A 24,247-nucleotide genomic window follows, 5' to 3' on the forward strand; every position below is an offset into this window, starting at 1 on the left:
AAAATAGACAAAAAGCTACACCAGCACACCCATGCACAATAAAGGATGTTGTCCCCAGTCGTTATAACTGAAGGTGAAGCTGGGCATATTTGCTTTAAGCTGATTAAAAGACATAATTTTGACCCTTTCTGCTAAGCGATCCGAAGTCAATAACTTATGTTGAAAAATCCTGTTATTTCTTTCCTTCCATATAACCCAGACACCATCATGCCAGATTACTATCAGAAAAGAATGAGTAGACCTTGATAAACCTGCCAACTGACCAACTTGCTGAAAGTGATCACCAACTGTAGCTGGAGTAATAAAAGAAATGCCTACCCACCGATACACATAGTGCCACACTGAACCGAAGACGTCACATTGGAGAATGAGATGCGCCGCAGTCTCTGAAGATCCGCACCCCCCAATGCAAGAAGTGTCATCCTGATGAATAATTCCCCTACAAAGAATGTTATCTCGAGTTGGTAGTCGATCACGAAGAAGGTTATTTTTTGTTTATATGGAATAATTGAAAAAAAAATTCTAATGAATTCAGCAGAGCTAAAAAAGGAAAGTCTAAATAGGAAAAGCTGTATAATCATCATAGAACAAATCAAGAATTTCACATAAGCATATTCCAGAAATTTGGATATTAATTCTATGCCAACACACATCCAACACATCAATACAAATTATTATGGAAACACCATTAATGTCTTTCCTTTCTTAAATATCCATTGAATTAATTTCTTACGCGTACCTGTTCACTATATAATCCCTTCTCATGCACACAAGCTACCTCTCCTCATAACATCTATTTTCTTTTCTGCTAGGGTTTACATCTATTATTTTTTATATCTCCTTTGAGTTCTTTTCACTATCACCACTGAAAATATGGACGTCAATTCTGTAGCGGAACATGGTCCTCCCAACAAGCGTAGCAAATGTCATCTCTCAAAACAAATATCGTTTCTATAATTATTGTTAACTCTTGCTTTACTATTTTAATTTTTCTTGAATATGTTTACTGCATATTTGGTTCGTTGAGGAGTCACAATTGATTCTAAAGTAGTAAAATTTGGTTTTGATATGTTTGCGTAGAATTTATTTTGCTTAATCTTCACTTTTGTTTATGTGACATCTTTTCTTATTGTTCATGTTTTTTTGCGAATCGTTTAGCAGCGGAGTGACGATGTATCTTTACTAAGTAATATACTTGATGAACCTAGCCCTCTCGATTTAACTCTCACGAAGAGCCCTTCGTTTTTAGATTTGATAGAAACAGAGCTTTTTCAAAGGAATCCGGTTAATGCAAATACCGGTAATTTAAACTCTGAATCTGAAGTGAAAAAGAAGAGTCAGGTTTCTGTCGAAAAGCTGCAGGCTTCAAATTTCCCAGCTACACTTTTGAAAATCGGTTCATGGAAGGTTCATTCAAGATTCTGCATGCGATTTTGTGTTTTGGAAATTTATAATTTTCAATGAATTTAACTTATGTCAATGTTGTCCTTTCTGCAGTACGAATCAAAATATGAAGGTGACTTGGTGGCAAAGTTTTGCTTTGCCCAAAAGAAGATTGTTTGGGAAGTTCTTGTGGGTGAGCTGAAAAGTAAAATAGAAATTCAATGGTCGGATATCATTGAACTAAAAGCAAATTGTCCTAATGATGGACCTAGCTCACTGTCTTTAGTGGTAATTTATTCCTCTATTTTTTGCCTCTCTTTTAGCTACTTCCGTGGTTCTTGGACATGTAAAACACATGTGCAATTATGCATGGGCAATTGTCCGGTGTACAATGATTTATCGATGATATTTTGTGTATTGCAGGTTGCAAGACAACCTCTTTTCTTTAGGGAGACTAATCCTCAACCTAGAAAGCACACATCAACGACAGATTTTACCGGTGGACAGGCCAACATACACATGTATATTCTTTTTACTGTTGTCTACTGTATTCTTTTTACTGTTGTCTACTGATATGTGGATGTGTGCTCAACTTTTATTCATTCATATAGATTTAAAAGTACAATGGTTTTGTTGGTTTGTCATAAACTAAGTAGGAGAACCGACATTTAACACCTTTATAAAATATTAAAACTTGATTTCCAAATGGGACATTCAGAGAATGCTCTGATATAAGAGCAATATACCTTGTTGTTTGTAGTATTTGTGGGCTTTAGATTACTCCTTTTTGTCCATAAGTGTTTCTTAATTATTGTATTAAAATATATTTGCTTAAACTTGTTATTTATTTACTTTGCATTGTCATGGTATTGTATGTTTATGTCCGAATCAATCTTGTTTGGCTCATGTTTAGCAGAGAGAAACGTATTTCGAAAGTGATACTGGTTTCTATATGCTTTCCCTTCATAGGAAAAACCGTGTGAAAATTTGTTTTCAAAGAAATTAGCATGATTTGATTTTAGTAATGACATTTATTTCCATAAATTTGTCGACTCTGCCCTGATTTCAAGTCAACAAGATGGTGGATTTAATTGACAATAGTTTGAATGTGGTGACAAGTTTGATTATCTAACGGTTCCTAATAAAATTGAAAGATACTAGGAAAATTTTACTCAAATTTATGCTTAATTGGTTGTGTTATGTGATTATTCGCATATTCGCCTATTCGGTTGAGTTAGAGATCTTCAAAATACTTTTTGCAATACAGTGGTTTGGAGATATCCCTAGCCCAAAAGCAAACAAACCATTTGTTGCTAAATAGTTGAGTTTAGTCTTTTTAAGGTTCATAATCGCATGTTTAATTTCAGAGTCAACAATAACATGAAAGTGGAATAGCTATATCAAATTGGATTCATAGAAGAGCTTTGATCTTTTAATTTATAGTTTCATTGGGCTATATTTGTTCAAATCAATCTAATTGTTGTACCAAATATTCTTCCCTACTGCTGGTTGTATCATTAATTAGCTTGCTTATTTTGATTATCAAGTTTCTAGGTGAATGAATGCATACACACTTTCAATATTTGTATCGAATATTTATGTCCTATTCCATCTTCTGATCTTGTATTTTGTAGGCGGCATTTTTTGCAATGTGAACAAGGATATTTAATCAAGCATTTTGAACAGCTCGTCCAGTGTAGCAAACATCTTAAGTTCTTAAGTGAACAGCCAGATATAATGTTGGATTCTCCTCATTTTGATACACGATCCGCTGCTTCTGAGAACCCGGACAATCTAAAAGATTGTGATTTGCATAAAGTCTATGGCAAAGGATCAACAACGTCTCGTTTTCAAAACATGGGATCTGCTCATTCATCCATGTCACCATCGTTTAGGATTGAGCAAGGTGATCCTTCTGCCATTACCTTACATAGCGTGCCCTGCAAAGAAATGAGCTCAGGGAGTCCATCCTTATTTGTGGGAGGATTGGAGTGTGAAAAAATGCTGGAAGATATGTTGCTTGATGACAATCAAGTTGCTTTTGGCGAAATATCACTTATGCCAACGGTCAATTCTCTTGAATGTCTTCTACAAATGGATAATGCAGCAGCACCAAATTCACACGACAACACGAGCTCTGTCGAAGGACCTAATGATGGAAAACATATTCAACTTAGTCATGATCTTTAGTCAATGCAAGGCAATGGAATCCAGATAGATATGCAGGCTGCTGAAGAGGAGTGGAGAGATGTGTATGATGGGCATGGCAATCTGGAATCAGGCATGTTCAGGAAGGACTCATTTGGAGATTTGCTTTTTAATCTTCCTCGAATTGCATCTCTTCCAAAGTTCTTGTTTAACATGTCACAAGATTAATCTAATGTTTGACATTTCAGAATATCCAAAGTACGTATAGTTCGATTTTTGTCATGGGAAGCACTAGGATTTAATTAAGAATGTTGGTGCAGCCCCTGTAAAAAAATTGTAGGTACTTTAGCTCTCTATTCTTGCTTCTTTTTTTTATTGGTTTTTTGCTATCTATGTAAATTATGGTTTACTTAGTAGAACATTGGATACTTGGATGTAAATACTCATATTGCTTTGTTAAGGATGGTACTTTTCTTGTCTTTAATGGTTTATTTCTTAAACGATGTCTCGATTTAACTCAGATTTTTTTTAATAAATCATCAATTTAGTTTCTAAAGTATTATTTTCTCTTCAATTTATTTCATAAACTAAAAAAATATACGAAATAGTCCTTGAATATTTTTTTTTTTGTATCGGTGCTGTATCGTATCTTTTTTACATCGGCGCTGTATCGTTTCTTTTTTGTATCGGTGTCGTATCGTATCTGCTTCATAGGTAAAGTATAATAAAGAATTGTTTTATCCAAAAATCAAACTATGGTTCTTTAGAACGATTCGTTCTAGGAGAGCTCATTTAACCACATGAGTTGATTACTTGTTCAACCTAATTTGGTGTTCAATATGCATAATTTGTCTAACAATGTAGTTAGGTCTGCTTGGGAGATGGTCCGTAAATAGTGCCACAGATTCAACAGATAAATAGTAGTAGTTAGAGCTGTTCTTTGTAATCGCTTCATAATGTCCAAATGGAGTCAGCACAAAAGCGGCAATCTCGTGAACTTCTAGACAACCAAAAGAAACTTTCTCTTTTATTTGCCTGTAATGCAACAAAATCATAAGCAGATCAAGTATCTCAGTCCAGAATATGTAACAGGTGCAACTCGCATCATGCAGCTGTAATCAAACTCGCGGGACAACGCTATCTTGCTTAATTATATTGATTAATACCAATCTGCGAATCAATGTTAAGTATTAAAAATATTCTTTGTAAATTTGATAGAGATAAAGTAAGCCGGCAATGACTATCAAGCCATATTTCTTGACAGTCAAAAGGATACACCAATAAGATTATGGTAAATAATAAATAATAGGATGGAAGAGCCTTATCAAACCCGGGTGCAGTTGGATTTGGAGAGTTAATAAGAGATCATAATTGCAAATTCATCAAGGGTTATTATGGTAGCATCAAAGGATACACCAATAAGATTATGGTAAATAATAAATAATAGGATGGAAGAGCCTTATCAAACCCGGGTGCAGTTGGATTTGGAGAGTTAATAAGAGATCATAATTGCAAATTCATCAAGGGTTATTATGGTAGCATCAGTTACTCTAACATTCTTCATGCAGAGATCATGGCTTTGTTTCACGGCATTCTGCTTTGTAGGGAAGCATGGTTTAGAGACATTATATGTTATTCAGATTCCCTCCAAACCATTCGCTTGGTCCAAACGGAAGATGTCAGATATCATCATTATGGGAATGAGATTGAGATAATTCGGCAATTCTTGGCCAAGGATTGGACAGTGCGACTTTATCATGCTTTTCGAGAAGGTAATATGAGTGCAGAGGTTCTCACTAAACTTGGTACTAGAACTACTAGTAACTTGGTGATTCTCAACAATCCTCCGATTGAGCTTCAGTTAGTCCTTCTTGCAGATGTCATGCGAGTTTCATACTCTCGTGCTTAGTCTTTATTTTTAGCTTTCTTTCTTCTTTTTTGTCTTTTTTTTTTTTTTCCCTTCTCATGTAACCAAAAAAACAATAGTATTCTTTATGGAAGTGTCAGAAGAGAATATTTATGGAAGTGTCACATACATTCTTGATTCAATATACATGTCACATTCACATGCATTTAACTATAAAAAGTGCCAAAATTTTTGGACAGTGAACTATATACAATGGAGTAGGATATGAATTTAGCAAAATTATATAAATATATGATAAAACATTATGCTTCCTAATTTTTCAAACCACTAATCCATATATATAAGGTAGAGTGTACACAATTCTTATGGCCAAAAATTCATCAATTGATCCATCTGTCATAGGTATCATCAAAGAAAATAAATTATTTCCAATTTTCAAACCCTAATTATTTGAACACGACGACAACTTTAGAGCTTGATATAATTTTGAAGAAAGTAAAGGGTAATTTTGAAAGGAAAAAAAAAAAAAAGATAAACCTGTATATATGGAGCAGCTTTCGCCACTTTATCTTTTCCTTCACGAACAAACCCTAATTGTTACAGAAAAATGACAATCATCACTTCCTGCTTCCGTAACATTTACAGAAAAATGTCACAGCGTTCATCTCTCATGGCCGATCGCTGTATATCACCTGCTACCATTCATAAACCCCTCAAATTCTACCGCACGAGCGCAATATCACCGCCACCATCATCTTCTATTATTGATCGCTTGATATCTTCTGCTCCGATCCACTTATTTTCGTCTTCTTCCGGCAAGGATGTTGATTATCCAACCGGAGATTTTGATTTCATTCCACACTCTGGCTTGAAGAAGTATCTGGTTAAACTTAAGACTCTACTAGCACTCCCCTCAGAGGGTGTTAAAAACGGCAGTGTTCTTCAAATCAATTTGTCCGGCATAATATCCGACACCCTACACACCGATTCAGAGGTATTATCTCTACCTCAAATTTGCGATAATTTGTTGAAAGCCATGTATGATCCTCGTATTTATGCTGTATATCTCAATATCCAAAATTTGAACACTGGTTGGGGTAAACTAGATGAAATTCGAAGGCAAATCTTAAATTTCAGAAAATCAGGAAAACTTATCTTTGCTTATGTCCCTGAAATTGGAGTAAAAGAGTATTACGTCGCTACTGCATGTAAAGAAATATATGCCCATCCTTTTGTTGAGGTTCATTTGTATGGACCCACTGTTGACAAATTTAGTTTTATTAAGGGTGTTTATCACAACTTTGACTCTAGCCACGAGACAACAACTGCATTAATGGATAATATTTACTCAAATTGGCTAGATGTAGTATCTTCTTCCACCGGAAAGAAAAGAGAAAATGTCGAAAACTTGGTTAACTTCGTAACTGAAGGTGTCTATCAAGTAGAAGACCTCAAAGAAGAGGGTTTCATAACGGATTTACTGTATATGGATGATATTATCACCTACTTGAAGGAAAGGCTTGGGGTGAGATCACTTCCTTTTGTTTCTTTCAAAGAATACTCTCGCGTTAGTAAATCGACTGTTGGAATATCAAGGGCTGAAGAAGAACTAATAGCCATCATTCGAGTCTCAGGGTCTATCAGTAGTGCAACAGAGTTTATTGAGAATATATATAGGGTCAGAGCATCAACAGAATTCAAGGCTGTTATTGTCCGAATTGACAGTTCAGGAGGTAAATTTCGGGCATCTAATTATATGTGGAGAGAAATGAAACGTCTTGCTGCCGAAATACCCGTCATTGCTTCAATATCTGATGTGGCAACAAGTGCAGGATACTACTTAGCAACGGGAGCAGGAGCTATTGTTGCAGAAAATCTTACCTTAGTTGGTTCTTTTAGTCCAAATAATAGATCCTTTTCCAAATCAATGGAAGAGGTTCCACAGGGAAAGGGGAAGGTTTGGACTGGTAAGGACGCAACATCTCTCGGTTTGGTTGATGCTATTGGTGGGCTGTCTCGTGCTATTGCTATAGCAAAATTGAAGGCCAATATACCTCAAAATGGTGAGGTTACTCTTGTTGAACTCTCAATACCCTGTCCAACTTTACCCTGGGAGGAGGAGGAATTTAATCTTCTTTGGAAGTACCCGTTAGTGCATCCTAATCTTCTTGGTCACAACTCGTTACTGCATTATTCGTAAAGGGAGAGGGGGGATATTTTCTTGTTGGTATAATAACTAGGAGGAAATATTATACTAATATATAATTTTTATTTAAGTTTTATGCAATTGATGTTATTGTAATTTAATGGTGCAATGTCTATTTTGACGAGTATATTCACATTCTCATCTCTCTCTCTCTCTCCCCCAGCACTTATCATTTTTCTTTTGGTTTTCACCTTAACTGTCTACTTATCTAATCAGTTCACGTTACAGTCTCATGAGAATAAATGTGGAAATAAATAAAACCTTGAAATTTGGGATAGTGCCAACTTGCACTGCCAACTTTGTCGGAAAAAAGCGTTAAAATGTGGAATTGCAGGAGTATTTTACCTTTCTCATTAAAAAGCATCACTACAACCGATACAAAGAAAGAAAAAGAAAACCATCCACACGATGTCATCACCTCATTGAAAAAACATCACAGCATACAATTTGGAACCGTTGGGCAGTGTTTATCAAAACGGTCCTGACTTTAAATCCGAATCTCCAGCAAGGTCAGCCTCTTATTCCATTTTTCATCTCTATAATTCCACTTTTTATTATTTCTGGCGCTGGTCAATGCTTCCGTGATTTCCTCTCTTGCCGTCACTTGGTCTGCTATTGGCCATCCACCACATCTATTCTGCTGAACACCTCACATTCTCGTCCTCTGCGCACTGCTACAACAATAAGTGACGTTTCCGCCAAACAAATGGCATTTCACCACTGTCATCTACGAACTGGATCGGGAACCACTGTTGGCAAAGCCTATTCCCTGATTGGCTGCTAAATACGGATTTATTGATTCCCTGCTTATTTTGATCAAGTGGAGAGTTAGAGAAGAAGTATATAAGTTGTGATATTTGATTTTGATAGAAGAATTGTTGATGTTGATTAAGGCAGTATTAATTGGGGAAAAGTTGAATTTTAAGGCATATCTTGTTAATAGGTGGTTGCATGTTGATTTTGGTGTTCATTATTCGTAAAGGGAGAGGGGGGATATTTTTTTCTTGTTGGTATAATAAATAACTAGGAGGAAATATTACACTAATATAATGTTTTTATTAGTTGTGTTATTGTAATTTATTAGGGAGAGGAGGGTTTTATTTTTATTTAAGTTTTATGCAATTGATGTTATTGTAATTTAATGGTGCAAATGTGTATTTTGATGAGTATATTCACAATCTCATCTCTCTCTCCCCCCAGCACTTGTCATTTTTCTTTTGGTTTTCACCTTAACTGTCTACTAATGGTTGCCAAAGAATACAAACACCAAAAAAGCAACGGTGTAACTGCTTCTTAATATCTTGTTTTTTTTTTGTACTTGTAAGTTAACATGTTATTATTACCATTTTCTCAAGGTGGTGGTGATGCATACTCTGTCTGTGCCATTACTATTATGAAAGCTTATCTATAATCAATGATCTTAACAAAGTGCTAAAATAATTTCCACTGTAGATTCAAATTTTTGCTTGAGTGTTGATTATTTTAGATTTTTTTTATCCATAAACTTGCACTTTCTTTACTGGGCTACCACATTGAAAATGGGTTTTATTTTATCTGATTTTCAATTACCCTCAAAATGGAAGCTTGTCAACTGCATTGCATGGCCATGGTGAAGAAGCCTTGTACCATCAACTCCCAATGTCACTACCTGTTTGGATATATAGCTTCACTCTGCCTTCTTCTTACTCCTCATCATCTTCTTCTTCTTCATCAGGTAATGATATTGATTACCCCTCGTCGCCTTTCAGTTTCCATCGCCTTTCAGTTTCCATCGCCTTTCTCTCCAATTCCATCGCCTTTCAGTTTCTTCAACCCCTTTCTCTGTTCCTTCTCCCATCTCTAACACCAGGCACCACGAATCAGAAGCAAACATTGAAAGGTATGAACTTGCTTCTCCATCTCTTATATGATTTGATTTCGTTTTACTGATTCTGAATGAGTGATTTCGTTTTTCTCAAGTTTGATTGAGTTTAACCCTTTCTATATCTAATCTGTTTTTCTTATGGTTCTTTTTCTACGAACCATTTCCCAGGACAACAATAATCTGCATGAGGATTTCATGATTTCATGCTATTAAGGTAACTTTTATGATTTTTTTGGAGTAATAAAACCAGATGTTACTCTAATTTCAAGGTTTGTTTTAGGAGAGCTTTAGTTGTCATTAGTTTGGTAGTTCTTCTATCTATAAGGCTAAGAGAATTCAGAACTCAGATTTACATTATTAGATTTTATCTTTTTGTTTGTATGAATTTGTAGAGAAAATGTAAGTTAAATATGTCCAACTTCTTCATGAATTTGGCCACATGTTCCTGTTTCTTTTCTTCATGTTATTCAAATTGGTGTGGTCTATTCTTTTGTTCATCCATCTTAGAAGTCAAAATTTTAAATTTTATTGAATTTGTTTTATTTTTACATGGTTTTGAATTTGATTTTTTTTGTTGTGAAATTGAGCACTCAAAGTGTTTGAGAATGTCTCAATAAGAAAATGAATGATATTGTTAGTTTTAGTATTGGAGAAAGTCTAATATGGTCACAAACACAAATAAAAATGACTTAGGCACACACACATAAATTTAAAGATAAACGCAATTTGTAAGAGTATGTCAGAAGCCAACATCCTTTTTAAGTGTTTATTTGATTTTGTTGAAGTCTTGAATTATTTAAACAAACAATTCTGAGTGTTTTGTTAATTTAGAACTAGAGGTTAACTCTCTCTCTCTCTCTCTCTCTCTCTCTCTCTCTCTCTCTCTCTCTCTCTCTCTCTCTCCAAATCAGGTGGGCTTTAAGGCGATTGAAGCATTTGCTAAGCTACCAGGGATTTCTTATCAATACTACAACTTTATGGTATAATTTTTAATTCAAATGCTCTATGTTTTGACCTTTTTAATTTTGTATATGCAAGGCTGATGAGTTGTTTAATCCATAAGGTGTCTGTATAATTGTTTGAACCAAGGTGGATTATTTTTGAAAAATGAGTTATTCAACAACCTTAAAATGTATTTTGTTATGCATAATGGTTGTAGCAGTATTGAGACTGATTTCCCACCTCTTTTAGAATATTAACCTATATCATATCATGTTCTAAATTTATTGACTTTTCACAAGTTACTTCAGATTGTTGATCTTTTTTGAAAAGAAATAGTATTTGTTTAAGTTTATAACCAATAGTATTAACCAAATATTCTTGAGTGTAAATGATCAGTGGGTATTTCATAAGCCCATGAATATCTTTTTTTGGTTAAAATAATTTATAATTTATGTAGCACATAATAATTTCTTGACTGATTCAAGTTGACATTGTATTTTATACTGCTTTTATATATGAGCCGCATGATATATAACATGCGAACTGCTTGCTTTTATTTATATGGTTGGTTGGTTTCAAAACGCTGCTGTGTTGGCTTTATGCCATTCTTTGCTAATAATGGTATTTTGGTAGACAATGTCTATTTTTCTTGCTCTTGAAGCTCAATGAGACAATGACTACTAAGAAAATCTAAGCTAATGGACAAGGTAATTAGCTGTGTAAAATGATTAAAAAAAAAAATATGCGCCTAAAATGCAGCAAGAAGATAACTAAAATGCAAACATCAAATGCATGGACTTGATATCTTTATCTCCATGTTGTTTAAAATAAGTTTTGACTAGAAGCAAGGTCATTAGTTTTCATTCTAACTTACTGTGATAGTTTTGTATCTTTACAGATGACTTCGTTTTGTAAGCAATATCAAGGTTACTGCCTAATTCACTTGATTATGCTATTTGCATTCATGAGGTGTAAATGTTTGGCTACCTACAAATATTATATTTTCTGTCTAATTTCTCATTGATTTGCTATTTAGGGATTAGTAATAAACTGAATTCTCTTTATCTGTTTGGTCTTCTTAGTTTATATGAAGCATTGCTCTATCTTTAATAGCCTAACATGCTCAAGAGCTTGCAACATTTTGATTTTTTTTTTTTTTGGGTGCAGGGTATTGTGACAAAGGAGGATGGAATGGATTCAATATCTCATAGATTTCTTTCTTCTACTATCTAGGTACAATATGAAGTTTGACTCTTATTCTTGGTATTGTTTCCTTAATATTTAAGGTAGGATAAACTCATGATAGAATTTATATGATTATGTTAGTGGGTTTGATTTTAATTTTGCATTTTCAAATTTAGCACCCACTAGGTGTTTGACAAAATGTCGCTAACAATAAAAATTCCGATATCATTAGTTTTTAATCTAATTAGCCTTATTCATCTGATTTATAATGCATATCTAACTGCTTTTAATCACTCTTAAATGTTATGGTATCACTTTTTAAATTATAGTTGCATTTTTTTCGTGATTTATTTTACATTGAAATGATTCATGGGTTGTTTGTAGGTGATCAAGTTCCTTCTCTGAAATCAGTTGGAATGGACAAAGATGTTTTGATGGATGTTACCCAAGACAAGATAAGTAACACATGAATAGATTTTTGTTTATTTTGTTGATTAAAAGATTGATTAACCTCCTTTAATCTTGATATTGAATTCACATAACATTGTGGTTTATTCCCCTACTCTTTAATATATGTGGATTGTTAATCCCTTTGTTTAGTGTAAACTGAAAATTAGTGCAATGATATACTTGCCCTACTCTTTAATATAGGTAAACTGAATTTTTTTGCAATAACATGATTTTACTGTTCTATTGGTTAGTGCAATGATATATGTGTAGATCTAAGGTTGATCTGTGTATCTCTACTTTAATTTGCTTTGATTAGCATCCTACTCTATATGCCATTTTGCACATGAATTCTGGCTACATATATGTCATTGCTTACCATGTTAAAAGTGTTGTTAGCTATTAATTTTGTTGACAGTAGGAAATTAGCATACTCCACCATTATTGTTAGCAATACTCTTGACATGGCTAATGATTTTAGGTTGTTATATGAGATTGGAATATATATTATCATTTTATTTTGTGCTTTGAAACATTATTTTAATTTAATTTGGAAACTGCATTGTTTCCCTTTCTATTTGAATTAGATTTATATGTTCCATTTTATTATTGGTATGTTGTTTTTACATCTCAGTTGACTAAGGTATTGATTATAATTATATATAATACATACATATTTATTTCGATATTTGACTTTTACACATATACTAACATAGATTATTTTTTTTACAGGATTCTAAATGAATTATTTCTGGAACTTCATAGGGAAAGCATAGAATCTCCAGATGGTATGTATGATTTGGACTAAATTTGTGATTGTTCATAAGTTTAAAGTTATTATCTTAAATCCATACTGACCACAAGATATTTTGCTTTCTGACAGGCTTCTATAGTTGGTGTTGACTATGACAAGAAAGAAAGACCATTGGCTAATTAATGTCTACTTATTCAACCTTAATGGCTATAGTTTTGTAGTCAAGTAGGTTTTATATCTTGATGTAATGTGACCAATCTCTTTGTAATTTTCATTTATTATATAATAAATAAATGTTAATTTCTTGGTACTATTTTATATAATCCATCCCACTACCTTAAGTATTTTTAATGTTAACAACATAAGAATTGTGTAATTCCTTCAAAAAAAAAAAAAAAGAATTGTGTAATATTTAATCTCCTACAATATGTCCTCACATAAATTAAATTTCACGCTTTGTTGCCTACCAAGGAGTACTTTATTTTAATATAACAATCTAAACTTCATTCATTGTTTGGACTCAACCATCCTAGATGAATTCAATTTTAAATTGGTTATAAGTTAGAATAAATGAATATACAAGACTCAGATTACTTATTGTTTTGTTTATCCTAATACTCAAATAAAAGAAATCAGTAATTTCTCATGTGTAAAAGTAAATAAGTTACTACTGGGCCAAAAGCAAGTGTTGTGGATGTTCAGCCCATTTATATTATTAATTCCCTAAAGGAAAATTCAAAGTAAAACTTATTTACTTAAAACTATTAACCTTCCAGATTTTTTTCACTTTCCATTAGAAGTGAAACAAACTATCTCTTTCACTCTATTCCTTCTCATACGTGCGATCGATCTGTCCTCACACAACATCACGTTCTCAGCGCAATCGAAGTTTTCGGGACCACTTCATCATGGAAGGCGACGCATGCAGGTAGGGGTGTTCGCGGTGCGGTTTGGATCGGTTTTGAGGCAAAATGTCAACCGATCCAAAATAAAAATCACATGCGGTTCGGTTCGGTTTGGATGAGTTTTCTAAAAAAATCCGAACCGAACCGATCCAAATATATGCGGTTTAATTTGGATCGGTTTTTGGATATCCAAAATGCAAAATATATTTTTTTATTTACTCTTTTTTTAAATATATTATTTTTTTATTAATATTAATATTACACAAACATGGTAAAAATAATAGGTTTGATGCAAAATAAATTAAAAAATTAAAATTTGAGTATGAAAATTATCAATTATTTTTGAAACATATGAAGTAATAATAATATAGATTAAATTAGTGGAATATATAAGATTACAATTTAACAATGATTATAATAATGCAATATATAATACTAATAAAAGAATAAATAAGCATTAATATTTATTTTTGCGGTTCGGTTCGGTTTGGTTCGGTTTTGAAAAAGTGATCCGAAATCCGATCCGATCTTAGCAGTTTTTACAAAACAACATCCAAACGCATCCAAATATATTCGGTTTTTTGCGGTTTTCGGTTTTTTTGGATCGGTTTGCGGTTTTATTTTGGATCGGTTTGGATTTGAACACCTCTTCATGCAGGTACTTCATACACCACCTATCACGCCTTTGGTCAGATCTATTATGTTAATTTACGCTGATTTGGCCGCAAATATAGTATTTTTTCACCAATTTAGATTAATGCCTGTGGCCGGATTAAATTCGTTATTTGAATATTGTCATATATTTCTTTTAGGATGGTTGACAACATTGAAACTCCATCACCATATGCACTTACTCAAATCCCTGCTCAACCAACTCTTGCTCCTTTAGAGGAATTCTCTATAACACTCAAAGGAGACATCAAGGCTACCATCTTTAGCCACAAGTCTTTAGTAGCATGAGAAATTCTATTTGTTTTTATCCATCATTATATACAGCATAGGCCGAGTACTCCTTTAAAATCATGCAATTTGGTTTTAGATGACTGAGGGAGGAAATTGGAAGTTAGGGAAACTATATGTATTTCTTTCATCAGTGCTAAATAATATATGAATAATAGATGGTCTCTATTAGTTAATTAATTATTTACTTCTACAACTTTCTAATTTCTCTACTAACATGAGTCTACCGTCATATCTTATGTTATTGTATAACGTTAACTAAGTAAATATTTTGCCACTTTTTACTTATCAATTTATGCATCATGGGAGGCTATAAAGTATTTGATTTAAATTTCTATTAAATGTCCAAAGTTTCATATTCCTTTAAAACATCGAGTTACACGTGTTTCATTTAAGTTTCTATTTAATTAAGTCTACAATTTCATATTCCTCAAAAAGCATGGGAGGCTATAAGTATTTGATTTAAACTACAATAAATCTTTTCTAGCCCGTGCGTTGCACGGGTGGAAATACTAGTTCTAGGATATTTGCAGACTAGATGGGTGGAGATTGATACCTTCTGATCCGTTGCATAATAGAATTATTGTGCCACTAAATCCTGTATTTACCAACACTATAGAATACAGATCTTCCCACTCAAACCTCTAAACTGAGACAGCAGATTCTAATTTCACTAAACCAAGATAACTTTGAAAGAGATGAAAAGCAGAAGTCCAAATGAAAAAAGTTGTAAATAATATTCACAATTTATACAATACCATAAAAAGGAAGAAATATATACAAAAGGGACTGAAAGAGAGCTGTACAAATGATTAACTAGTTCAGAACTCATAATGAGCATTTGGACTTTGAATTTTGTTGTTTATGTACAATTAAATTCTTCCATCACGTCTAATCTGCTGCTGCCATGATGAAGAAGCAGGATCAGGAAGTAGGAGAGGATGAACGAATGGCGGTATCAGGTAACATGGCTACTGTCACTACAAAATATTCACATCCAACAGGTAGACCATATGGATTTGGAGTTGATCCTGAATTCAAGGTCAACCAGTCAGTAGTCCCTCTGTCAGGGGTTGTTGCCCTACCGTGCTCCGGCAGTGACTTCACAATTTGGTGTTCAATATGCACAATTTGTCCAACAATGAAGTTAGGTCTGCTTGGAAGATGGTCTGTAAATAGTGCCACAGATTCAGCAGATAAATAGTAGTAGTTAGAGCTGTTCTTTGTAATTGCCTCATAATGTCCAGATGGAGTCAGCACAAAGGCGGCAATCTCATGAACTTCCAGACAACCAAAAGAAATTTTCTCTTTATTCGCCTGTAATGCAACAAAATCATAAGCGGAGTAAGTATCTCAGTCCAGAATATGTAACAGGTGGAACTCGTATCATGCAGTTGTAACCAAACCTATTCCTGCTATCAAGAAAAGATATCTAAAGGGAGAGGATTGATAAGCACCCCAGCACTTGCAAACAGAGTTGTCAATTGCAAATCACAGAAAACAATGATTTGTTCAAATGTCGTTACGCTACAGTGCTATAGCAATGTTGTCCACTATGGCCGCTATTAGACAATACTTTGCATTATTGCAAAACAATAGCAGTTAGTTAAATTCTGCTAAGTTTTAGCGCCACTATAGCTGCTATATAACAACATTGCTTGGGAAACCCTCCCTTAAAATCTAGCTGTTAAAGGGAGAAGAACCAAGTCACTGAAGTACTCCACTGAGCATTGCATAAGATTTGATGTGGGACTTAGGCACCCCATAATACCCAAGTCCCAATCAGATATGTAATTTATTGCCATATGTTGTTTAGAAACAAGCACAGAACCATCACCGACATAAGGACAGTAAATTACCTGTTTCTCAAGTTGAAGCTTATTGTAGTAAGTTTTGACCTGATCTCTTTTCTCCTCCAATTCTTTGCGGAGCTGTTTGTTGGCCGCATCCATTCTGGTGTATTTATCATGCAATTCTTCGCGGTGCGTAGATAAGAAGCCAACTTTATCGGCCAACACTCGAATACATTTTCGGAATTCGACAATATCATCATCATCTCTGTCATTAGCAGAACTGAAAAAACAAAAATATTGTTAAAATTAATAAATAAATTAATGATATCACTGGAAAGCACAGCTGTCTAATACTGTTTTATTTTTAACAAACAACAAGGAGCTTTTTTTTAACTGAAAATAGAGAACCTCTTGCCACAATCATAAATGATTGATAACGAACAAGCAAGGAACTTTTTAGGCATCACTTAGAAAACAACCATCCCTTTAAAGTAAAATTCGAACTTTCTCAGACTGATCAAGTATCTGAAAGCCAATGCACTTATTGATGACCTCATAATTATCACAATTCATGTGATATAATTAGAGTATTAAAAGAACTAGAATGACTGAGGGGGGTTGGATCTAGCGGAAGGGGCAAGACTCCCACAACTTGGCTAACCAAAGTTCAAATCATAGCTGGGAGAGGTATCCACGGACCTCGAATAGGAATACCTCTAGTGAAGGGGACCCATGGAAACCAAAAAAAATAAAATAAAGTAGAATGAATATCTCAACTACTAAAATGTGTGTTTTTAATTCAACTGTATGAGTGAGGAAGGTATACTTTCATTGCTACCAGACTACCACGACAAAACAGTTTTCTTTTCTAATGGAGAAAGGATGCGACCGGGGGACGGAAGATGTAATTTTTAAAAAAAAAATTGCCTTCAGATTCTCTCATGATGTAAGTGATAATAATGTTAGAAAATTACTTTGCCAAAGATTGTGCCAAATTGCGCAATGAATCTGCAAAATCAGGAACACCACCGGGAGCATAAACACAAGTCTTGAGTCTTTCAAAAAAGCTCCGCATCTTAATAACAGATGCACGCAATAAACTATACTCTGAGGCCCTCCTGTCGGCAGAACTTTTTTGTGTTTGAGCTTCCTCTCTCGCCTCGTGCAAACAATTCTCCAAGTGAGCGCAGTTCATCTATATAAAAGAGGAAAAGTACATTAAGATATAAATAGCAAGCGCAGAATGAACAGTTTTTCAGATGAATTGCCAGTAGAATGCTAGTTTGTGTAATAAAAAAGATGGAAAACAGTGACAGATTGGAAAATAACATTAAAATAGTAAACATAGAAAAAAATGAGCCCTTTCTGAGAACATTTTGTATAAAATCAAATTTTGCAACTCTAAAATGATATGTATCTTGTTCAATTTCACATATTGTTACCTGAGATTCATCAAGTAGCTTCCGACTTGCTTCCAACTCCCTTTTGAGCACAGCAACCTCCTCCATAACAGCTTTAAGCTTTATATCAGTTTCATTCAATTGATTTGACTTATCTGCAAGTGCACTTTGTAGTTCCAACAACTTGTCATCATTTACTTTGGAACCCAAGTCTGGACAAACCACTGAGCCACAAGGTACAAGATCATGTGACACAGGCATGCTCTCAGCAGTGGAACTGTTTGTTAGTGACAAACCCAATTGTCCGGTTATCTTATCTTTTTTATCTTTATCACTGCTTTGCATTTCTTCACGGTGAGGCTCCATCATAGATGAATCGAGATGCGGGTTCTGCATTCCAGATGAATCCAACATGTTTTCATCCACACCATCTAAAGATTTACCAGCACGTTCTGTGAACAAACCAAGTTTTGCATCAAAGGAACTTGAAATACATGAAACTTCATCCATGGGCTCGGTAGTAGATATCGAAGGCATATTTGCTTCACCACTCACGTATTCTGACTTGCAATTATCTGTCTTCCCGCTACCAGCAAGAAGAGGAAAGTCGGCAGCATCATTTACACTGGACATCTTCTGCCCCTGCACATACTGATCAGACAATTTCTGCTCCAATTCTTGAATACGTTTCTCGTATGACTCACATTGCATCTGCTTCATCTTGAGCATGGACTGAACATGTTTGATATATTCATCTTTCAAATGCAAGGCTTCCGCTGTCTTATCTGTGGCATTCTTCAGTATATTCCCCACCTTTTCATCGTCCAATGACTCGTACTCTATCTGAGGGCATAGAGAGCATATTAAAGCTATTCTAGCAGCAAGCTCAGCTTTCAGTTTTGCATTCTCAACCTCCATCTTGCAGGTTCCAGCAATTTCTACCAACACGCTGTCATCAAGGAGGTCCTCAGAATCATATTTCTCAAATGAGTTACCTGAAATATCTACAGCCTCAGCCAAGTGAGAGCTATCACTAATCGAACCAGATGCACTTTTAAAGCTACCATGCTTCTCCAGCCTGTAAGTAGCCCCTGCTATATACTCAGGAGCATAACGATCCACATCAGATATGTCAATATTAAGCAAACCATCATCAAATGGAGCTATGTTGACATCACATTGGTTAGGAGAATCAAACAACCCCATAGATGATAACACATCCCTGGGAATGCACGAACCATGCACTCTCATAAAGTCGTCCCGTCTCGAGACCTCAAGCTCCCGTTTTGTAGCAAGCCTTTCAGCCAATTGGCCAGCCATGCCCATGTACAGCTTCATAGAAGCCTTTCTTCTCACTATTTCTGCAAGGCAAGCTCGGTACGAAGGACCAATACTGTGGAACAATTTTAAATCCCCAAATAAACCATCCTGTCGAACCATCGCCTCTTTAAATACAGGGAACTGTAGTTTCTGATCTTTGATGAGGTAAGAAACGTAGGTTATTCTTTGCATGTAATCATGCACAAAAAAGTTCATTTCGTTCTTCTTTTCTTTGCAAAACTCAAGTAGTTTCGAAATAGCACGATCACAAGCCTGCATTTTAGGCAAGTGATTTTTGTCGTGAACATCATACATAGGACCCAAGGCTGAAACTGCATCATGAGGACGAAGCGAGGATGACAATTGGGAAGACAGACAATCATCCACCAGTTTCTTTACAGTGTTAACATCTTTGCTGCAAAAGTCCCCAAAGAAATGTAATTTATAAGTTGTGCCGATAACATTTAATATAGTGACAGTATCCAAAAAACAAAAAGAATATAAACAGAGAATTGCAAGAGCGAATTGAATTATGTAATCAATATGAGTACAGATTACAGAAAGTGACATCCAGAATCAAATTCAAATGAAATTCATATTTTATTACTTCTCTGCTGTATTGTGAAACTATCAGACTCAGTCCTAAAAACTAGAAAGTGAAAGTCTCAGCTGTAAAAGCTTCGTATTCGTAATGGAATGGATCAAAAACTTTGCAGAAATGGTTCAAAAGAAGAATAAAAACAGAGAAGTATAAGTGTGAATTGAATTATGTAAACAATATGGGTACAGATTACAGAAAGTGACATCCGGAATCAAATGACATTCATATTTTATTACTTCTCTGCTGTATTGATAACTATCAGTCCTAAAAACTAGAAAATGAAAGTCTCAACTGTAAAAGCTTCATATTTGTCATGGAACTGATCAAAAACTTTGCAGAAATTGTTCAAAATTTGTAGGGATAGGACCCACTAACACAACATATAAGCTAAAGCTACAAACCACATATAAGCCACAAACCAAAATTTGAATATTAAATTCACGAAACAAGTAACGAAGTTACAAAACCGGATAACACGTCAAGGTCAAGTTGATACATTAACATTAGATGCTTCCTAACCAAGCATTAAAGAGCACATAATAAACACTGAAAATAAGAGAAAACTAACCTCAGAGATTGCATGATACTTTTTTGTTCATTTATATATCTGTGATGTTCTTTAATTGCTTGCTCCAAATTCTTGGTGGCCAAGAAAGGCCCAATGGTCAACAAGTCTTCGACACGATGCTTCACTTCCCCAAAACTCTGCTTAAATTGTGACATTTTATTCTCAAACTGCTTGTGGGAGCTGGTGCAATTCTCCACCGACTTTCTCAAGTTTTCTTCCTTCACCAAATCCAGTAAGCATTTACGATTCACAGTTTGCAAAGCAGGGTGAAGTTTGATGGATCTTAGTTTCTCAACATCCTTTCCAAAATTTACCAGAAGATCAGAGTGCATTCTGTGTTGTTGCATATAACGTTTCATGAAATCCCCATAGTTTTGGTTAATAATTCGATAATACTGATCCAAATTACACCTTGCAACTTCCACTGCTCTTTCTTGAACCATCTGTTCTCTCAAAAGCCTCTCACAATGCTCATATTTCATCGATGTGCCAGTATAAATTGCATGCCCCCGATGATAATGGTGCCTAAATTGTCTCTCATAAGAAGGTAAAGCCTTTAAAGCAGGATCCAAAGCATCATCAAGAGGGTGTGGATCATGGGAGGACGAAGGCGATGGAGGCTCTAAATTTTCAGGAACATCAACTTGCTCAGGTGGTGGAGGAGACGCATTATTTTGAAGCCTGGCTTTATTGAAAATGAACACTTCTTTCTCATCAGATGGAAGCTTGTATGCAGACAACGGCCTCTGCGGCTCAAGTTTCAAATCCGAACAAAGAACAAGCTGATCATTAAAATTGATCCCGGTAACAGATTCAATAGACCGCATAACATCCTCAACGAGCGCATTCTCATCACATTCCAACTCAAAGGAATGTCCATTCTCAGCAATATGAACAAGTAGCTGGCTCCCATTGACCAAACTTCCGGTGATGCTGGAACTCATCTTATCAACACCACCAAATCCGTAATTCCTTATCAACACAACAACACCTCAATCACAATAAAACTTTCTTCCACCAGAAAAGGAAATCAATCAAATAAGACCAAACAAAGGGTTTCACAAATCAAACTATCAGCTATAGTTGAAAGTGAAACACAACCCCACCAAACCAAATCAGGCCTGATCTTTTTTTTTTTAACCCTAAAACAATATAATTTTTTTTTCTTCTATTTAAGAACCTAACAAATTCTCAGATTAGTGAAACCAGAACCCAGAAAGAAAAAACTTGTGCAACGAAATTTGTGATCAATAAATATTCTGAATTGAAGCTCAAAATTTCAGAAAACCCAGAAGAGAAATTCGTGGAAAAACACGAACTTTAACCTAAGATCTTCTGAAAAACCCTAGTAAAAAGCAAACCCAAGTCAGAAAAAAAACAAATAATGAAGAAACCAAAAATGCCCAAAAAAAAGAGAGGAAAATATGAAAACCCGACCCGGAAAGTGAGATTCGAATAATTTACAATGAAATTGAGGAACAGAATAGAACAGTTATGATTAAAAATAGATTAAGGGGAAAAAGATAAGGCGAAAATCTTGGAGAAGATAGTTAGAGAAGATTACGTGTGAACGACGATGATGATGAATTTCGGAACAGAACAATAACGTTGTCACGAAACGAAACCAGACCAAACGATGATCTTTTCTTTCTTACGAATCACTCTCTATATACCCTACCCAATTTTTTAAAAAAAAAATTTTATTATTCTTTTTTCTTCTTCTATCCCCAAATTTTTTTTGTTGAAAATTGCACACAGAGAAGCTTCTATGGAAAGCAAATAAGTAGAAGCAACCCTTCCGCTTCCTCTCTCTCTCTCCTCTCTAATTGCAACAATACCTTAAATCCAAAGTCTATTATGCATTTATTCCTCATCAATAACTATTTATTAAATAATTTAATCAATTTTTTTAATTAGATTTCTATTTAATTTTTCACGGTGATGATATAATCACTTAATTTATTAAAGAAAATGATTTTTTGTTTTGAGAAAATTAAAGAAAATGATATACTCCCTCTTGTCACATTTACAAGCAAAAAATAATTTTTTAGGTTTATTGAATAACTAATATATTTGTTTTTTGCTTATAAATGTGACCGGATGGAGTATGTAGTATTAGAAGAATTAAAAGTTAAAACAATAGCCTAATATAATATGTCATATTTATTAAAAAAAATGTAAATATGTATTAAAATATATGTATGCGGTTCGGTTTGTGCGATATTCGATATTTGGATCGGTTCACTATTTTAATTTGGATCAGTTTGAATTTAAGCACCTAACGAATCCATCCATTAACCCGTCCCACTTGTATCAATTTTTTTTTCTTACTTTTCTTTAATTAGAAACCCTTAAACAAACTCTTAAATTACATTCATGAGTTTATTTTTAATTTTAAGGTGAACATTAAACAAGACGTTTCCTCTTTTTATTTTGTTTTAATAAAAAATCAAATTGTTAGAAACGATGCGGCTTTGAGGTTTATACTTTCTTTAATACAAACAAGTAATGAATTGCAGCTCAAGTTCATGCAAGGATGGAGTGGGGTGAGGATTCCCAAACCTCACTCGATACGAAGATGGACTCTATTTTTTTAACCTCGTTAGAATCAGGGATATAGATACTTAAACTCCAACATATTCAAGGACATGGAAAACAAAAACATGTCCTTGTCATTCCCCATTGTCATGCCTAGCGACAATGAGGAGCTTTGCGGCACGATAACGACGTGAACACAAGGACAAGAAACACTTTAGGTTTATATATGACTTTTTCTCTGTCCTATACTCTTGTGTCTTGTGTTAGAGTGGTGTTAAGATGTAGTTATATATTTTCTTTGAAGAATGTGGGTGTCCCGAAAAGGCCATGGGGTGAATTTTTAGAATAGCTTATATGTTGTTACAATTTTCATATAGTGTTATTTTTTAGTAACTAGTTGTCGATCATTACACAATGAGTGTGATTATTTCTCCGACTTTATAGTTTTCAAATTATGTTCTTGCGTTATGAATGTATTCTTTTACTTTTTGCTTTTTTTTTTCAATACCTAACACATTTAAAAATATTTTTTGTATAGCGGCACAATTTTATAGCGGCACAATTTAGTCACTCACAAAAACTAAAACCCTAATTATTCCATGTAATTTTTATATGAAGACTCTCTATTGTATAAGTTTTTTTAAGGACTCTCTATTGTATAAGTTTTTTTAAGGACTCTCTATTGTATAAGTTAACAATAACAAAAAGACTAATTTATATTCGTATCAAAATGTCAAAAACTAAATTGAATCCCTAAAAATTTGTGAAGGTTCATTGTGGCTTTTTACTCTCGAAGATAATAATATCTTCCCATGCTGGCTTTAGTTGCAGGGACATGGGAGAGGCGGACCCTTCAACCTTATTTTTTTTTATTTTACAAAAATAAATCACATTTCCGTTTTTGTGCGGGGTGTTTTTTTATTTCCGGTCTTAGTATGAAATTTATTTGATTCAGGTTGAAAAATGAATATTGATTAAATTCAAATTCAATCAATGACTTTGGTGTCGTTGATGTTAGAGATTCAGAAACATGAATATTTCAGATACTTGCATATAGTTATATTTGTAGGCACATGTACTCTGCCGTTTTATGTTATTAACCTTGATGTTATAAGTTTATTCGCGTATTATCATTTTTGTTTTTTAACGACTTTGAATTTGTATTATTATTTATAGCGAAAAGAATATTTATTTTGCGTGACGAGTTCTAATTTTTCTTTTCCACATATGGCCCCCTCAACATGGAGTATTTGTCTAGCCCTCGATGTATGTAAAAAAACTAAGCTAATAATTAACGATGCTGGTAGAATCAAATGGCAAACTGATCTAAGATTATTAAAAACAATATAAAACTGAATATTATTAA

The 24,247-nt window shown here is 34.2% G+C and overlaps 2 protein-coding genes, 1 long non-coding RNA gene and 2 pseudogenes across 6 annotated transcripts; 4 read left to right on the top strand and 1 right to left on the bottom strand.

Moving 5' to 3' along the window:
• Positions 1 to 999: 999 nt before the first annotated feature.
• On the top strand, positions 1,000 to 3,969 carry LOC146903281 (uncharacterized; annotated as a pseudogene). Its single transcript, XR_015023253.1, has 5 exons — positions 1,000 to 1,017; positions 1,162 to 1,407; positions 1,498 to 1,671; positions 1,807 to 1,904; positions 3,018 to 3,969. The product of XR_015023253.1 is annotated as an uncharacterized LOC146903281 (transcript).
• A 1,135-nt stretch (positions 3,970 to 5,104) lies between these two features.
• Positions 5,105 to 5,440, top strand: LOC146903282 (uncharacterized). Its single transcript, XM_085737227.1, has one exon. It carries the CDS (start codon positions 5,105 to 5,107, stop codon positions 5,438 to 5,440), a length of 336 nt encoding a protein of 111 aa, XP_085593353.1.
• A 514-nt stretch (positions 5,441 to 5,954) lies between these two features.
• Positions 5,955 to 7,731, top strand: LOC146903283 (serine protease SPPA, chloroplastic pseudogene; annotated as a pseudogene). The gene has a single exon (XR_015022002.1). The product of XR_015022002.1 is annotated as a serine protease SPPA, chloroplastic pseudogene (transcript).
• Positions 7,732 to 10,313: 2,582 nt separating this feature from the next.
• On the top strand, positions 10,314 to 13,109 carry LOC146903284 (uncharacterized). The gene is made up of 4 exons (XR_015022003.1): positions 10,314 to 10,448; positions 11,578 to 11,643; positions 11,980 to 12,830; positions 12,926 to 13,109. It is a non-coding gene; the product is annotated as an uncharacterized LOC146903284 (long non-coding RNA).
• A 2,264-nt stretch (positions 13,110 to 15,373) lies between these two features.
• On the bottom strand, positions 15,374 to 22,179 carry LOC146903285 (autophagy-like protein). Of its 2 annotated transcripts, XM_085733826.1 has the most exons (6): positions 21,908 to 22,179; positions 20,344 to 21,688; positions 17,897 to 19,589; positions 17,429 to 17,649; positions 16,521 to 16,734; positions 15,374 to 15,978 (listed from the first exon to the last, which is right to left on the bottom strand). In XM_085733826.1, exons 2-6 carry the CDS (start codon positions 21,285 to 21,287, stop codon positions 15,586 to 15,588), a joined length of 3,465 nt encoding a protein of 1,154 aa, XP_085589952.1. In that variant the 5' UTR covers positions 21,288 to 21,688; positions 21,908 to 22,179; the 3' UTR covers positions 15,374 to 15,585. The 2 variants fall into 2 exon arrangements, with proteins under 2 accessions (XP_085589952.1, XP_085589951.1); XM_085733825.1 differs by having other exon boundaries at positions 20,344 to 22,179.
• Positions 22,180 to 24,247: the final 2,068 nt, after the last annotated feature.

Source organism: Medicago sativa, chromosome 8 (genome assembly GCF_051527215.1).
Source record: "Medicago sativa cultivar Bolivia chromosome 8, Bolivia_mono, whole genome shotgun sequence".
Classification (NCBI taxonomy): domain Eukaryota; kingdom Viridiplantae; phylum Streptophyta; class Magnoliopsida; order Fabales; family Fabaceae; genus Medicago; species Medicago sativa.